Genomic DNA, 18607 nt, shown 5'->3' on the forward strand with positions numbered 1-18607 from the left:
TTGACTATTATCAAAAAGGTAATAAATAACAAGTGTTGGAGAGGATGTAGAGAAAAGGGAACCCTTGTGCACTGTTGGTAGAAAAGTAAATGGGTGCAGCCACTGTGGGAAACAATAAGGATGTTGCTCGAAAAAAATAGAACTACCATATGATCCAGCAATTCCACTTCTGGGTATTTATCCAAAGAAAATGAAAACACGAACTCAAAAAGATACATACACCCCCATGTTCATTGCAGCATTATGTACAATATCCAAGATAGAGAAACAACCTTCATGTCCATCAGTGGATGAACGGATAAAGAACATGCACACACACACACACACACACACATTGGAAGATTATTCAGCCATTAAAAAGAATGAAATTTTGCCTTTTGCTGCAACATGGATGGACCTTAAGGGCATTATGCTAAGTGTAGTAAGTCAGAGAGAAGACAAATACCATATGATTTCACCTATATGTGGAATTTAAAAAACAATCTGAACTCATAAATATAGAGAACAGAGGGGAAGGTGGCCAAAATTGGTGAAGGGAGCCAAAAGGTACAAATTTCCAGTTATCAAATAAATCATGTTGATTTAACATACAACATGGTGAATGTAGTTAATAATACTGTATTGCATATTTAAAAGTTGCTAAGAGAATAAGTCTAAAAAGTTCTCATGACCAAAAAAGAAATTTTGTAGCTATCTATGGTAATGGATGTTAGCTAGACTTACTGTGATGATCATTTTGCAGTATATACAAATACCAAATCATTATGTTGTACACCTGAAACTAATATTATATGTCAGTTATACCCCAATAAAATCATTTTTAAAAATTTTTAAAGAAATTTATGAAAATATTAAGATTTTTTCTAATAGACAAAACTATGGCCAATGTCAGGTGACTTATTCCACTTTTTATTAATACTGACACCGACAGGGGGCGCCTGGGTGGCTCAGTCAGTTAAGCATCAGACTCTTGATTCTGGCTCAGGTCAGGATCTCAGGGTTGCGAGATCCAGCTGGCTTTGGTCTCCACCCCGTTTGGGAGCCTGCTTGTGATTTTCTCTCTCCCTCTCCCTCTGCCCCTCCTTCCACTCGCTCTCACTCTCTCTCTCACTCCTAAAAAAAAAAAAAATTTGCACTGACAGGACACACCCAGTTTCATTACAGGAGCTTCAGGTGCTTTAAACGAATTCACATTTGTTGCCCCCTATTTAAGAACGGGGGTCAAAGAGAGCCACAGAGAGGCTAAGTGACTTCTGCCTCCACAAGTCACTAGAGGAATGGCTCCAACTCTTTCTCACCTTCCAAGGTCTCTCTGGTTCCACGCTCATTTATGTGATACTTATCTTGCTTCTAAAGAACATCTTAAGTTTTATACAATATCTTTCTTTGTCAAGGTAATTAGTTTTTATATATTCACTCTATAACTCCCCTGTGCTGTAATGAAGGAGGGAAATGTACAAATATGACTGTTTTAGGGACAAACATTATTTCATCGTTTGACCTTTGTCGAGTTATTCATCATGTTGTCTCACTATCATCCAGAAATAGGGATGGTGACTGCTATCAGTCACCGCTGTTTATTGTCCTCAGTGCCTTGATAAACTAAGCGAGATTATTGTGCAGTAGACTGAAGAACCCTCAACACCTTCCAGAACATCTCCATTTCCCTAGCTGTGGACCAAGACTAAGTTCAGAGGTCACAGATCTAGCAAGATATTGGGTTGTATTCCAGATCCTCAAATAGGAGAGAGACAGAGCTCGCCATTATTTTCCCCACCCCACTATTATTCCCATGGACGTTGTAACTCCAGATGATTACTGAGGTGCATGGTTGTGCTAATGGAGGACAGGGACCTACTTTGAGACTGGGGGTGAAGAATCCAGTGCTCAGTGATCCAGCTCTGTTTCAGGCTGTGCCCTGCATTGTTCCATCCAAACTGAGAGCATTCTTGGCTTCCTGTGAGCACAGAGGAATGATGCCTTAGTTTGCACTTCTGGACAACTGACCGCTCTGTCTATAGCATCTCATCTTTTCTTTATGTGTTTAACCTGCTGTTTTACTTGGCTAATCTGCATGGAATTCTTCTAATTCCAATAAACAGAAGTATAATGTGCATTTTCCTGGCTGACTGTATCTGTTGAGTATAATGAAGCAGGGAAGCTGATTTTTCTTATTTTGGAAAAGACCATTTAATTGGTCTTTTGAGAACGATGCTCCGGTGTCAGCTGGGACTTCAATATGACCAAACAATCTTTGCATTTCATTGCCTGCCTCCTTTAGATGTCCTGCTTCAGGTGAACTATGCTCTGATCTGCAAGAGCTCTGGTGTGCACAGAGTTAAAATATTTCCAAATCCCCCAATCTCTGTCTTCTGCATCCCTGACCCAGGGTGGGGTTAAGGGTCTTGACCTTGTCACTCTTCCTGAGGACAAGAGGAAAGGAATAGATGAATCCAACTGTGAATTCAGTGTCCCAGAAAAGAGAAGCAAAAATCCTTTTTAGCACACTGCCCTATCCAAATCCTCTGGTAGTCATCTGCGATGCTTGCTGATAGTTGCTAGCCAAAAGAAAATGTGGCATTGGCTTTGCTATGATATGTATAAGAAAAAGGTAAATGAGTTACTTATTTTTCTTTCCAATTTTTTAAGATGGTAATTAGGAGAACTAACACCAGGCAGGCTTGAGTGAATGCAAACAAGACCCCTATAGGCAGCACAGTGTATTAATGTAAAAATATGCCTAGACAACATAACTTGTCAGAGAGGATTATTTCTACTTAGTGAATCTGCAGGAGCCCCTTTGCTCCACCATTCAGAATTTGACTAGAGAAGAGAGTGGGGAAAGAGAGAGAGAGAGAGAGGGAGAGAGAGAGCGCATTAGTGAACAGCTACTGTGGCATTGATGTTTGAGCGTACTTCTGAACCAGCTTTTGTTGAGACTATCAGTGTATCAGTGTAGAAAGCATGCGCTGTCCCAAATCCGCTGTTACTATGAGAAATGAGGAGCTGCTTTTAAGGTATGTTGTTGTGTCCTTTGTTTTTAATGTGTGCTTTTCTAGTTTCTAGAGCTGGCTGAGACAATAATCATGCTCGGCATCAAGTAGCTTCCTTATCTTAGAGGGGAAAAAAAAGAATCTAGAGGGAAACGAAATCGAGACCAAGGACTGGGAGAAAGGGAGCCAGCGAGAGAAAGGAAAAGGACTGCCCAGTGCGAGTTATATTTGCACTCGTTGCCTTTTGAAAGCATATCATGTATTTGTTCCCTGCTATTTGTGAGTGGCCAGTGGATAATTTTAAAGGCTCTGAATCTGGCTCTTGGTTTGTCTTTTCCTTTACAATGTCTAAGCCTCTCATTATCATGCACTCTGCATGGAATAATCACCGAAAAAGGAGCTAAGGAGACTCCATATTAGACTTGCGTTCCAAATACCGCTCTAATCTGGACTTAGCCTACCTAAATAGTCCTTCAGTGTTACCAGGTTTGGATCACTTTATCCTGTTTGCCAAAATGTGTACCTGTTTAAAGACCTCTGTTCATGCATGGCGTCCTGGGTCCCTATGTATTGAAAGCAAATATTTGTTTCTTGCATCTGTGTTAGGATTCGATCACATACCAAGAATGAGCCACCACTGACCTTTTGGGAAACAGAGAAAGAATTATGATGGAATTGGCATCCTGCTTTGAAAAATGTAGTCTTTTGTTTATTTGCTAGCAGACATTGTAGCACTGAATACATCTTTGGGTCTGACAATGGGACCGGTTGAACAATGGAGCTGTCAAACTAGCTTAATGCATGTCTGGGGCTTTTTTTTTTTTTTCTTTCTCAACACCCTTTTTATCTGCTTTAATCTTGTTTGTATAGACTCTACAGAATGAAGAGCTTTTAGAACTGCTTGTTTCTGGTTTTGCGCTTTTAAAAAAATTTAATATCTACCATTCATAAAGCTTTTTGCATTTTGCAGCTATGTTGGTTGGATTAAGTTAGAGATTTATTGCTTCCCTCTCTGTTAACTACAGAAAGCAATGTATTGATTGAGACTGCTTGTAATACCATTATCATTCTGGCAAATACCTTGTTATCAGACATGGCTCTACAGTGTTTAATGCTGGGAGATTTTAAATTTGCCTATTTGGTAGACTCCTGGAACGTAGCAGGAAAGAGAAGTTAAGGGGGATATTTCTAATATTTAAGTAAATTGTAATTTCTAGCCTCTACCTCCTCTTTCGGCATCCAGGTAGATAGAGTTTTGAAATTCAAGGACACGTGAGAACTTTTGCCCTTAGAATTTTGGTCATAAACTATTGTTCCGTAGCCTATTTAAGTTACTAAGTTAAAGGTCTCTATGGAACATATTGGTTTTTGATATATGGTTATGTGCTCAAAAGAATATGGTTATGTGCCTGAATTTTTATGCAGGGCAAACATTTCTCATGTCTTCAAAAATCTTGCTTTTTATAACAGAAGCACTGGTTTCTAAGGTGAAAACAGAGTTCAAAAAGAGGAAATGGGAAAATCTGTTTCAAAGTTCTCAAATATTGAAACCATTCTTATTCTCATGCTTAATGTAAAAGAACTGGTCCTAGGATATTCAGTGCTCATTGATTTACGTGAAAATCATCTTACTAAGGTTGGTTTCTTTAAAAAATTTATCTTATCTAACACTTGAGTATCTGGCTTAATTGGTTGTTCATGCCACAGCAAAATATTGAAAAATATTAGTAAATTTATAAAGGAAGATTAAGGACCTAATTTTTAAACACAGAAGGGAAATCATTTTAAAGGGCAAAAAAAAAATTCTTTTTAAATATTTGGTTACAAATATTTCCTCTTGAATTGTACTATGGTTCAAATTAGGGATGCTCTCAGTAAATAAGGAACAAAACACATTCCTTATAAAAACACAGGGAACATTAACTATTTTTTAGAGTTTGGACATGCATTTTAATTTTTTTAACTTAAGTTGAAATGTTATAAAATATCTAATTCAGAACTATTAAAATTAATGTTTCAGGCTAAATAAATTGAATTCTCGAGTAGAAATTTTCTGTTGACAGTATATCCAGAACCTGGGTGGACCCAAAATGTATCTGTAGTATAATAATATTTCAGAAGTTATCCATTGTGAATAGAGTGGATTTTAAATGCATCCTTATTATGTTCTCTTACTTCCAATGGGATCTAACTGCTCATTCCATCAGGTATGCCAATAATTGCTTTTAGGATGAGCTCATAAAAGGTAATTGGCGAAGCTTTATATCTGAAGCCCACTGTTACCAGCACACCTAGATTCTGCTTTCATGGAAATTTTTATTCCAAACAAAGGCTGCAAGCAATTTTTCTGTGGTTTGGGAGAAAAGTAGTCATCTCTGCTCCCTACCTGCTTGTCAGTAGCACACTGAAATAAAGAAATAACTTGGAAGCCTCCATGTTGAATTTTTGACTATATTTACAATTATTTACCTGTGATCCATTCACTTTAATCCCTGGGTGGTCATAATTAGGTCCAAGAACAAGGGAGATCCTTTCTTACTTTGCTTCTTCTGTGGTTTGATTGATCATCAGCTTTCGGAATTCGGGGACCCCCATTCCAGTGTCCAGCTTGTATATATCTTTCCTTTAGCCTGATGGGGATGGTGTGAGGTTGCCTGAAGTTGGCAAACTTGTCTGCATCTAATTCCACAGCAGTAAGAAGATACGTAATCTGTACCCTGCCATTAGCGTCCATGTGTGATGATCCCCCTCTGTAGTGACCTAAACAAATGTCAAAGTAAATTTTAATTCTAAGCCACGACTTGCAGAAAAGGAATAGCAAAAGATTCAAACTGGGAAAATGGCTTCTTTCAATAGAGTAATGATTGTACCCAGAGTCCCTTCACACACGAGCCTTGGGAATACTCACATAGATGTGTTCAGCAGGCCACAGACTGAGATCTGTAGGCTCAGAGTATTAATACTCTTTTATTTGTTCAAATGAAACCTCACATTTTTTTTCTTTTTTAAAATAGGAGTGTGTGCCGTTGCAAAAATACCCCTTTGGGGCTGAAAAACAAAGGAGAGCATTTGATTAATATTCATATCTAGAACTTTACGGCAAGTGCAGATTGTGCCTGAATACTTAGGAAGTCATTCAAAGAGTGACTCAATACCAATTATTGTCATCAGGGGGGTTAATTAGGTGGAAATGTGGCTGATGGAAAGTTCATTGTGCTCAGCCCTGGAAACACCCAGGACAGGTAAAATGCAGAAAGAGGAGGTTTGTGTGGGAATGGTGGTTCCAAGTTTAAGGGGCCAGAATTTATAGAGGAAGACCATACCATGAGCTGGTATAACCATGGCAGTGGGGAAATAAGAAATGCCCAACTTCATTTCTCATATGGAGAGGTCTGTAAAGTCGTTAACAGAACGCAGTTCATTCATTGGCATGTTCCCAGCTCCGTAGCATTTCTCGGCACCTTTTCCAGCAAGAGCAAGCACGGTCCGTTCCGTCGTGGTAATGCCTTGGTTCATCTTTATCAGCCGTCGCTGAATTTCTTCCCACACTTTGGTAATTCCTGGGGGGTTGGTGGAGAGGGGCAGGTTTCCCCCTTTCATAAAACTATTGCTTCTCTGATTGTGATTGGCTTTGGGAGTTTTTCTGAACTCACAGTGACTTTTGTTCCGTAGGCAAGACAAGGCAGTGGTTTGCAGAGGACTGAAATTCATGGCATTTTACTTAACTGACATTGGGAAGAGGGTGTCAGAGGAAGGAAAGCATATGTGAGGCTTTAATGTGTTGCCCATTAAGAGCTGAAATGAGGTGTCCTGGAGCCGAAGCACCTTTCCAGTCACATGGTAGCAATCTACAGAGATGGGAGTGACACGGAAGCTAGACGTACACGTAAGAGTGTGTGTGTGTGTGAACCTCCACTCAACTCAGAAATGTGCTGGTTAACCCTGATGTGGGATGAGGTACCCTTTGTCCCCACACACAACCTTCTGCTTCATGCAATGTCGTAAGGGATTATCATGCACAGGTATGCTTATCAGCTCTGTGGCTTTTTTTTTCTGGCTGTGACTGATCTCAGCACATTTTCTTGTATGTCAAGACCATCACAGTTAACAGGAAATGGCGTCTGTGGGGACGAGATGACACCAGCCCGGAGTGACATGTATTACCAGGGCGGCTCAAGCTGCCACCTCAGCCCATTCCAAGTTAACCTGCCCATGATTGGCTGCTTAGAATCCTGGTGAATCACTGGAGTTTATAAAGCAGAACTTGCCAGCATGCTCTCAGAGAACAATAAAAACTAGAATCTTCCCGGAAAATTATTCAGCTCGACAAACTTTGTTGTCCTGGTCAAGGAGGGCTTGAGGTTGAAAGTTATAACAATGATACACCTACGACCTCGTGGCTTTTTAAATCCCTGTCTTAAGAAAGGTTGCAGCTGTCATGGGTAAAAAGTCCCTTTTGGACTCTGTGAACTGGCTTACGCATTCATTCAGAGATGATTTAGGAAGCATCTCTGAAAATGAAAACTCTCGGAGTTGGTGGTAAGAGGCGCTAAGTTCCTGGTGTCAGCAGTTAGGATCATTTGGACCTTCTCTTTGGAAACTGACCTAATTTGAAAAGGGATAGAGATGTCACCCCAAGCCCCAGGATGCTCAGTGCTTGCTCTCTGTAAACCAAAACCTTTACCTTCTCTCTGGATTAGGCTGCTGGCCTTCAAAATGGAAGGTGTCAGTGAAACTTTAATGCTACAAGAACAATAGGATTAGAACTGGCTTTCTCTTTTACTTTCTACCTGCCAGTTCCAGGTTTAAACAAAGATTGGGTTGGTGGGGTTGGGTGGTGTGTGTGTGGGGCGGGGGTAGGATTATGATTGGAAGTAAAGAATAAAACCAAAATTTATTAACAGTCTATGCCTGGCACTACATTAGGTGGGTTTTTTAATTTATATGATTTAATCCTCACAGGCATCCAAGAGTTGCAGGTAGTTACGTTATTACCATTTTAAAGATGAAAAACTGAGACAGAGAAAGGTAAAGTAATAGGCCTGCAGACACATAGCTCGAAAGGGAGGGATTTGAACTCAGGACTCAGCCAAACTCCTCCCGTGCCAACTTGAAAGCATAACTATTGCATATCTGACACTTTAAAGTCATCTCTTCCTCTGGTGCTGCATTTCCACCATGGCCTTTGATTGGTACGTGCCTCAGAGTGTTGCCACCGAGGAAGTGGTACAGTAAGAAAAGAAAAATAATGAATGCGACAGGAAAAATCACAGTGGTGTTTGCTTTCGGCTTCTAATGACTCGCCTTCTATCCCCACTCATCTGTCTTCTAGTTCACGAGGTCTTTGAATTAAAGCATCCTTTGCCTCACTTTTCTCAGCCTTTCAGTTGTACAATGGGAGTAGGTGTGACGGCAGGAGAAAGAATTTTAAAGCATTAAGTTGAAATGTAACTTTTTGACTGTAAGAGAGGCCAAAAGATGTCCTATTGCAATCATAACCAATCAAGGCACAGATATATATTGCGCTCAATATGAGATATAGTCCCAGCCATCCAGAAACTCACAACAGTCATGAAACGGAGAAAGAGCAGCAGGTAGAAAGCTATCGGGGGTGTGATGCAGAGGACGGGGAGGTGACCTGGCCTGAAGCGTGGGTGAGTGAGGAGGAGAAAGCAGCTGTCCTGTTATTAAAACAAAGCAAAACAAAATCTTAACAACTTCTCCTTTCTTCCCCAGACCCAAAGTCTTCCACACCTCTCCTGCTCCCTAACCTTGCCATATTCCTATGAAATAGGGCAAATGCACCTACGAGCCTCCAGAGAGTATTGAGACTGAACTATGGGGTAACATAAAGGTTTACACTCAGCAGTGGAGGTAAGATAGAACACATTCCACTTAGCTTGGGAAGATAGCTACACCACCTTCCCATGAAGATTTTGGGTAGTTCTTTTAAGCAGAAGGAAAAAGAAATTTTTTTTTGCCCCTAATGGACTTCAAGGGGAATTAGAATCAAAAGCAAATTTAAGTAAAAAGTCATTTGGGATTTTTAAAAACCTCTATCATAAGCTAAAAATGGCTAGAGATTTGAACCCTATTATAGGGAAAAAATAAATTTCCTGTACTCAAAACCTTAATGTATTTTCAACCTACATGTCATTTTAATAGCTTTGTTATATAATTGCTGTAGTAATAATTAGGTTAACACATTGCACCTTTTATTTGAGGATCATGGTAGATTTTGATTTTTCAGCCATTCATCCCTACGAGGAAAGGATGACCACGCATATGACAGAGGTCTAGCTGATGAATCAGTAAATTAAATGACGCGTTTCCAGTGTCAGTCAACAATCTGACAGAATCAAATGCAGAATCAAACAGGTTTGGTTCTTAAATCTTCTCGTCTTTTTCCACTCAGTTGGAAAGTAGCATTTGCCTTAAAGAGTCTGACCTGCATGCACTCTATCAGATGGCTTCTGATCCTGGTAACCAAAGCGCTTCGAAGGCGATCCGTCACCATTGTGGGTAAAGCGGATTCGTGTGTTTTGTTTTACAGAAACCCAAGATTTTGCTCTCTTAATCTTCATTCTTCTTCCAGATGTATTTGTTTAGGAAAAAAGAGAGAGAGATTCCGGCAAAGGGGGCTGTCATACCTCCTGAGTTGAGGTTTTGATTGTTGCCAAGATCTGTCTCAGACAGCCCCACCCCAAGGCTTGAATCTCCTGTTTCCCTGTTTCCTTTCCTTCTCCCCCACCTGTTGCTGCACGCTCTCTCTCTCTCTCTCTCTCTCTCTCTCTGGACCTCATGTCTGCCCCACTGCTGTACCCACCCAGCTGTTGCCGCTCAGCTGTTGCGCTTCATCAAGCAGAAGTTTCTCCTTTTTTAATCGAACAACACGTGACAGTAAGATGAGAACTTGTGGCCAATCGGGGAAAACCTTTTGCGGGGGCTGGGAGGGGGGTGTTGGAGGGCAGACTGCCAGAGAATTAAACGCCTCATCCTGATAGGTATAAATTTTGTTCCTGCCGCCAGGCTGGCACCAGATAAGGGTACCTGGTGTAGTCCGACCCTTCTCGGGATCTTCAAGAGGCCGCTGGAACATTCCTTCAGAGGTTTTCACTGAGTGCCTTCGTGTGCAAACCACCACACTAGACCTTTTTCCTCTGGCCACCGTTTCTCCATTCTTCCCCATGTTCGTGTTCTGTGTCCTCACTTCATGGGACACAGACTTGCATCCTCCCCCTCCCACCCTCTGGTAATGTCTGGAAAGGAATCCCACGGCTCACCCCAGAGACAGCTGTTCCCAGTTCAGAAACCAGCTTTGGTCAAGGCGAGGCAAACTTGATTTCTCCTACAGATAAGCAACCAACCGCAACTCCCTTCACGTTGGTAGTCACCTGCCTCCTCAGACACAGCTGTGGGGGGAGGCTTCTGGCATTGCCTGGCTGCCATCTGAGAGAGAAAGCTAAGAGGGGGGACAAAAAGGAGGCAGCGGCGGTATCATGGAGAAAGGCAAGGGAAAGGGCAAGGTGGGGAGGGAAGTGATGGGCTGGTTGGGCTCTGCGTCTGAGAGACCCACGGTGTTAGCATTTCATCCCCTTGGAATGGAAGCTTCTGGAAACTCAAGAGGGGCCTCTCATTTCGGAGCACGAAGGTATGTATACAAAGAACCATCTTCATTTTGAGGGCCTCTTCAGAAGGAAGATAAATTCACCATTATGTATTTTTGCTCTATTAAAAACAGATTCCGAAAAACACAAGATTGCAGAAAGCTAGTAGCAGCTGTTCTCAAGGGAGAGTGACTAAAATTCCTGTAGAAATGTAAAATAAGACTTTAATAACTACTTCATCTTTATTGGCATTTAATTTTACTTAAGTCATTTTAGGAATGTGACAGAGTCACCATTCCAGAAGCTTTCAATTGAAAATAGGAGTGGGCGGGGGGGGGGGGGGTGGTGAATAATAAAGTGATCATTTTAAATTTATAATTAGCCATATAAGTATTTTTTAAGGGATACCTTTATGGGATGAAGAAAAGATATTTATATGTATCACTTAAGGATCTGTTTGGGTTTTTTTAAGCAGATCAAAAACACCATTGTTTATTTTTGCAAGTTGCTAATGAAACTGGAGTAAGCCAAGAACACATGGCCACAAAGTCAGATACTCTCTCAGGTACTTAAAATTCATGTGGATTTCAAATTTATTGGCTAGAAATGATAGGAAATCCCCTTGTAGGGCCTGTATTTCTTGCTCCAAGTGGCTCTGAGCACATTAGGCTTTTTTTTTTTTTAAGCCGAAACAGCTATGTTAATAAAATTTGAATTTGAAAATGTGATAGGGGAAAGATGTTTTGGATTCCAGTTTGCAATGGTGAGCCAGAAGTTGGGGAGAGGGGAGACCCTTTTGTGAAGGAGGCTTTTTGAGTAGATGGAACAGTACTGATACATCTCTGATAACAGAGCTGATAGTCTTCTGCTTTTAAAGAGATTGCAAGGTGTGACATTGTGTATAGGAACCATTAAAAAATGGAAACTTGTCATAAAATATACAAGGTTGTCTGTAGGGGAAAAAATTGTTTGCTTGTAAACACTAATCCCCATATATCAAGCACCTGTCTGTAAGATATGGTTATAAACTTTGTGCCAAAATGTTGAAAGCTCTATAATCAAAGGACTATATTCTGGTTCATTGATTGAGTGGGGTGATAGGGATAGGATTCTTCTAGTTCTCTTAGTGTGTACTCTATGCATTTTATTAGCACGCTGTTTCTATTGAGAGTTTTGTGGTGTGTTTTTTTTTTTTTTAATGCCAGTGATAATTCAGTGCTCAAACAATGACCATTAGAGAAAACTCAGTTTGAGATGAGGCGTGAGGGGGGAAGCGGCTTGCTGAAACAGCACAGTGCACCCGATTGCCTTGGAAGGCCTCATATAAAATGAGGTCATTCAGAAACTTTCCCTTGAAGTGCTTCCAATTCTTGAATTGCCTTTTGTTTGGGAAATGAATAGCAAGTTGATTAAAAAAAAAAAAGACAATTAGGGAAGGTAGGGGGATGGGCCTAGGGAAGAGCTTAAGGTTTTTCTACCATGAAGTGAAAACTATGAGGAAACTTCATTATTCCCAACAGAACCGTCCCCAGTGATGGCAGCACAGAGTGGTGACACCAACCAGGTCAAATCCACGAGAGGGGCCCCCTGATGGCCTCATCCCGTTTCAGTGCCGTTGATAAGATCCCTGGCTATAAAATAGCTCCATTGAACCCGAGTGTTCAACAGCGGCCCAGTGGAACTGTCTGCCAAATAACACCAACTGCCAAAACATGATACCTGATGGCTCATGATTGCATGAAAATTAAAAGGGCCCCATTGAGTTGTTTTTGGATTTTTGTTTTTTCCTTCTGCCAAAGCAGTGAAAAGAGAAATTTACGCTTTTCATCAGGTGGTATTTGGTTGGGTGTTTTGGTTTTGTTTTCGTTTTTAGACTCAAGAGCTTTTGAAATTGGTATTTTTTAAAAGGGCTATTGTGCATGTGCTATGATCATGGAAACAACACCTTATGGGGTGTGTGTTTGTGTGTGTGTGTGTGTGTTTGTGTATGTGTGTGTATTTTGTTTCTCTTTGGCACCTCCATCAAGTACCTGTACAATCACTGTATTATTTATGTATTTGGCAGACAAACTATTTAAACTCAGCTACACTCCGTAAGCATTCCTTGGTTCACATCGTCACGGTATCCCATGTGAGAGTGAGTTTCTTTTTGTATTTGACCCTGGTTTTCTTTCGAACTGTAAATGGCAAAAGCAAATGTGCTTTGAAAACTCGGGTACGCTGTAGTTGTTAAATAAGGCAATAACCTATGCACTTGTAATTCTTTCTCTATGACCTACTTACATACTACTTCACCCTCCTTATAGTATGATTAAAAGCTGCTTTGAATCCACTATTGCCTCAAGGGATTTGAGGCTAGAATTTAACAAACTGCTGAGAAGGCTTAAGTCAGTAAGAGGGCTTCCCTGCAGCTTCTCCCAACTAATTCACATGCAATTAAAGAGAAAATAAATATTTCAGAAGTGTACATGTTAATGAAGCTTTTTCTACCTTACAGAATGTAGATATGTAGCTTTATTCCACAGCTGATTTGGAAATCTTTCTCTCTTTGATTAATGCGGTTATGTTTTGCTTCTGTTCTGGAGGCCAGTTCTGTTCATTCTTAAAATAAATTTGTTATACGGTCAGCTCATTATATACATTTGGGATTTATATAAATAATACATGAAAACCAAGAACTGACAAGGTTGGTCTCATTTATCCAGTTAATTACTTTATTAAGATTATTGAAAGACCAACAAAATTCTTATAATTTCAAAGGCAGCCTAGAGTAGCAAGAATAGGGAATAAATGGAAATTAGTGCCATCAGGAAAAGTTTGGGTATTTGGATCTAAGAATTCATTTTATTGCATCTGTTTTTCAATTCCTTATGAACCTAGACCTCGTTCCTCAGAAAGACAATATTTTCAAATGAAGGTTAGTCCTAGCCCTACATTGGTCTTGGAATTAGAACTATGTTCGTCAAAGCCAGATATATTGTTCAGCTGAAGAAAGAAATCAAGTCCATTAAGGATGTATGGACTTAATTGAATACTCCAGTCCTGTTACTTCATAGTGCTCAATCCATCAAGCCTGGATTTAAAATTGGTATATAAATACTTCTTTTCCTTCATAATCTCCAAAGATGGTCAGTTCTCATATCACACAAGAAGTTGGTGAGAAAAGATCTTTTCTCCATATTATGGTGTCTGATACATCTCACACCTGATATATTTGACTACACACGTGACTTACTTGTTTAATTCCCTGGTTACCATGACTACATCGCCAGGTGTGATGTCATTACGAAATAGAAGTGATGACCAAAAAAGAGGCAAACTGTAAACTTCTGGTATGCAATTAATGACGCTTTAGCACATGAGATAGGAGTTTTACGTACTTGTGACATTGTGAAAAGTTTGGTTTCATCCTAATAACCAAACAACAAAACAATGACAACAGTGAATGAGCATGCCCCACCACTTACTTAACCTTTCAAGAATTTTGCAAATCACTTGGGAAAATTAAACTCCCTGCTTCTATTCATTTGTGAGATTTTCGCCATTTTCCTCAAGCCCTATTAGTAAATAGTCACAAATCTTAAAGGGTGTTAAGCTTCATGTCCACTACGTTATAGATCTCACAGCCTTTCAATAAACTCAAAGTTGGTTTTCGGTCGTTTTATTAAATACTAGAAAATGACAGATTGGATTTCTCCTTAAAAGAAAACATGATTACTGTGATTCACATTTTCAGTCCCTTATCCTAACTAATTCATTTTTCGAGAGAATACAAAGGAAATGTAATTGTGTGGAGATGGAGTCATCTTTGTCCTTAAAGCATTGAGATAAGTCCCTAAATGTCACTTGGGCCATTTATCTGATATTTGCTTGGGCTAACCCACGAATGCTGTATCAGTTATTACTGTTAGTTCATCCACTGGCGAGCAGATCGCGCAGAAAAGCGTTTTCAGCAAAAACTCCTGAGGGTTCCGTTTCTCTTCGGCTTGGGAGTTGGGTTTTGACCGGCATGTGAACTAAGGCTTTGGCAATACAGTGGCACTAAATCTACTACAGCGGTTATTCGGGCCTCGTGCCAGGCGCCGTGGAAATAGGGAATTGAGTGGAACTGGACCGAGTCAGCGTGGTGAACTAGTTTGCGTTTCCGGAGGCTGGGGACCCTAGGAAAGTCTGGCTATTTTTAAAGCTGGTGAGCTCAGCTTCCCCCGCCGCCGGCCTCGGGCGGGTCCCTCCCTCCGGGGGCCGGGCGGGCGAGCGGGCCCGCAGGGGTTAAGCGGCGGCGCGGCGGGCGCGGAGCTCCGCCTCCGCTCGCCGCACCTGGCGCTCCGCAGACCGTCGCCGGGGCGCTGGATTTCGGAGGGGATTGGCGGAGAGCGGGAGGGGAGAGAATGTGACAAGTGCCGGCTCGGGCGGCCGCCGCCGGGAGGCCGCGCGCACCTGTCCCTGCCCGTCTCGCGCCGCCCGCGGCCGCTCGGACGCGCGCACAGCCGCCCCCCGCCGCCCGAGCGCAGAGCGCGCGCCGAGAACATGACTTCTGCCTTCAAGCTGGATTTCCTCCCGGACATGATGGTCGAGGGCCGCCTGCTAGTTCCCGACAGAATGTAAGTGTGAGCCCGCGGGGCACGCGTGGCCGCTCTCCCCGCGCCCTCGGCCCGGCGGCTGCCGCAGGTCTCCTTCCCGGAGCCCCGAGTAGGGCGAGAGCGGGCGGTGGCGGCTCCGGAGCTGCCGCCTCCCCTAGGTCTCGGAGGCGGCGCGGGGAGCGGGGCGAGTGTCCGGACGTGCTGCGCCGAGCGGTGCGGGGATTGGGGTCGGGGTGGGGACCGGCGAGCGGGGCGCGGGGATCGGGGTCGGGGCGGGGACCGGCACCGGCTGGGCGTGGGTTCCCGGCGGGGGACCGGCGAGCGGGGGACCAGGTGAGGACCGGCGAGCCTGATGTGGGGTCCGGGGGTCCGGCCGGCGGGGACCGGCGAGCGGGGCGCGGCGTCCCGGGGCGGGGTGCGCGTGCACGCTCGTGTCATTTGAAATGCGGGTCTGATGGAGCTCTCGTGGCCCATTTAAAGATCCCTTCTTACCAAATTACCCGCTCCTCTGACTTACATTTGCAAAGATTCCTTTCCGGTGGTGGGAGAGTGGAAGGAGAGAAGAGGAAAAAAAAAAAAAAAGGGTGGGGGGGAGGGGGTGGATAATTATAAGGCATTAAAATAGCCCGGTGTACTCTGTTGCAGAAATTAGAGGTAATTTTTACGTAATCATGGTGGTTTGTCTGATATGCGGTCTATAATTTAATAATTAATGTGATCCTGGTGGTTTTACATGTCAAACTAGGGTGGAGAGTTTATTGGGAGAAGTAAAGAGCTGGGATTTCTGAGGAAAGTAGATCTAATTTTTATCTGGCTCGTTAGTCTTGACAGGAAAGTTTCTCTTATCAGCTCAGGCGCTATCGAGCCAATAGTATCCACTCGTATTCAGTCGTGTTATGAAAAAGAAACCTAAAGGGGTTGCCAGAGCGGGTCTGAAAGATCTGTGTCCATTTTAGACTTGGAATGTATAAAATTCTCTCTTACCAGGCAAGACATCTGCTAGTGAATCTAGGCTGCAGTTAATCTAGTGGGGAAAAAAGAAAAGGACTGTTATCCCTGGTAAGAGTATATATAAAATGTTTCCTCTTCTACCCACTGTACGATTTCACATCCATATTCTTTCTGGCACCTTACTGTACCCTTTGCAATTTGTAGGCCATTCAGAGCTTTATGATCCATTTCTCTGGCAACTAACTTTCCCCTATGGTGCTAGATTCATTTTCTAGCATGTTAAGTGTTATGAGTTTGAGAGATTTTTTTTTTTTAAGATTTTATTTATTTATTTGACAGACAGAGATAGCGAGAGCAGGAACACAAGCAGCGGGAGTGGGAGAGGAAGAAGCAGGCTTCCTCTCCAGGAGGGAGCCTGATGTGGGACTCGATCCCAGGACCCTGGGATCATGACCTGAGCCGAAGGCAGAGGCCTAACGACTGAGCCACCCAGGCGCCCAGTTTGAGAGATTTTTGAGAAACTCCGCAGTGGCTAATTATTTGAGCCCCTAGGATTAAAAAAAAAAAAAAAAAAAGTGGGGGGAGGGGTATGATAGAATCTCTTAAGTGCAGTTGTCCTTCCAGTCGATATGAAGAATGTTAACTTGCTTGTACACTCGCTCTGGTTCATTGTCCCAACTAAGATAATCAGATAACGTAAATTAAAATATTGAATTTCCTTTTGGCAGTTTTCTCTGGGAAATTTATCTTGATTAGTAACGTTCCCATGATACATGTTTTATAAGATCTTGTCCTGTCCCCCTTAAAAAAAAATATATATATATATTCAAGGTATATATATATGTATCTGTATAGATACATAATACTTGTTTGCACCTTTGCTATTGAAAGTTTTGTGTTTTCTGCTCTCTAGAGGAGTGTGGGGGGAAAAGAATTGTCTTGATCATGCTTGTGAATTTATGGTCACTTGCTACTTAGGTGACCATATACATCTAATGAATGCTCTGTGAATTTAATATGTTAATGGTCTCCGAAAGATGCTGACGCTTCTCAGTTAAATTATGAATTATGAAAGTTTAATTCGTCCTTTTCATTTGGTGGATGAATGTGGCTTTTTCAAACTGTTTGCTCTGAATAGAGCCTTTGTATCTCAGCCACAGAGTCTCCTATGCAAACCTTACCATAACTTCTACCCTACTTCTCTTCCAGATACTAGTTATTTCCAGACGGTATCTTTTGGAACCAAACTCTCATTGTTTTCAGTGCTATCAACTATTGCTTAATTGAACTGTTTTAAAAAAAGAAAGAGGATTTGTAAATATTTGTTTCCAAGATAACTATTCTGTCTTCTTAGCCCCGAGAGTACTGTAGCATGTTTTCCAAAATAGTTCATAATTAACTCACATTGGAGACTATCTTTGGGGAACGGAGTTGTGTGGGAGGGCATATGACAAGCTGAAAATGTTTGAAACCCACCTAGCAGTGTATCTGATTGCCATATGCATGCAGTTGGGAAGATAGCTGTGCAGATTTATTGTGTTGGGGACTGGTTGTCACATATGGTATATTGCCATTTGGACTAAATTGCAGTCGGCTAGATGTTGGCCTATTCCTAAAAGGAACTTAAATAAAGCATAGGGGCTTTTCTGGTGTTGATTTTTCTAAAGCAGTAGGACATATTTTCAATGGTGTTCTCCCACAAGAATATATTACATAAGTTTGCAAGATGTAATATGTTTGAGTCCTCAAGGCAGATGAACAAATACCTTTTGAGATGAATTATTATGTTTGGTGGCCCCACAAGCCATCCAGTGTTTAAAGAGCCCAGATCATGTGAGGCTCTGCAGTGGGTCTGAAACGTGAGGACATATGCTTCAGAGTCTTGGTTTTTTAAGCATTCAGGGTCGAAACTGTAAATGGAAATAGACCTTTTAAATAATCTTAACTACTAATGTTTTGTTGTCTCTGTGTTGCTATAGAATATCGTTTGCAGCAAAGCATAATGAAAATAGGAATAGGAACTGATTTTAAAAATGTTATTTTAAACTGGTGCAGTTTGGGACAGGGGTGGGGATGAGGGTTTCCTTTGTTTAACCTTTTTAATGATCATGTAGGTATTTGGGGGGTTTTAGATGTTTTTGAATTTTTAAACAGAAAAATCTAAGAAATAATGTCCTGGAAATGAGAAATTGCAGGTGGAAAAAAAATCGACAAATGCAGCTTTAAAATTATTCTGATCTGTGATGTTAGAATAAGACACCAAGAAGCTAGCAATAAATTAACATGAAATCTTATTTTTTTTTTCATCTTCAGTAAGTAACCTTGTTGGAAACGAGAAAAGTTATCCTGAGTGTAAATTCATCAACTTGGTAAATTCACCATTTTTGTTCATTAAGTCCTCCCAAGTTAAGATAACTGGAAAAACGTCTATCAGTGTGCAGTTAAACTGAAAGGTGATTCTAGGGACTTACTGTTC

The 18607-nt window shown here is 41.6% G+C and overlaps 1 protein-coding gene across 6 annotated transcripts in view; it reads left to right on the forward strand.

Moving 5' to 3' along the window:
• Nucleotides 1-18607, forward strand: part of CELF2 (CUGBP Elav-like family member 2) — a 604346-nt gene that overhangs the window by 296296 nt on the left and 289443 nt on the right. Inside the window, exon 1 of one of the 6 annotated variants that reach the window (XM_081820566.1) lies at nucleotides 2760-3017. The exons of 2 other annotated variants lie outside the window; for them this stretch is intronic. In XM_081820566.1, coding sequence (XP_081676692.1) covers nucleotides 2965-3017 — 53 coding nt within the window. In that variant the 5' untranslated portion in view covers nucleotides 2760-2964. Of the gene's footprint in view, nucleotides 1-2759; nucleotides 3018-14952; nucleotides 15202-18607 lie in introns of those variants that run through there. 3 more of the 6 variants (XM_081820563.1, XM_081820564.1, XM_081820565.1) reach the window with 3 other exon arrangements.

The sequence above is a fragment of the Leptonychotes weddellii genome, chromosome 5 (genome assembly GCF_054177405.1).
Source record: "Leptonychotes weddellii isolate Sample4059 chromosome 5, ASM5417740v2, whole genome shotgun sequence".
Classification (NCBI taxonomy): Eukaryota; Metazoa; Chordata; class Mammalia; order Carnivora; family Phocidae; genus Leptonychotes; species Leptonychotes weddellii.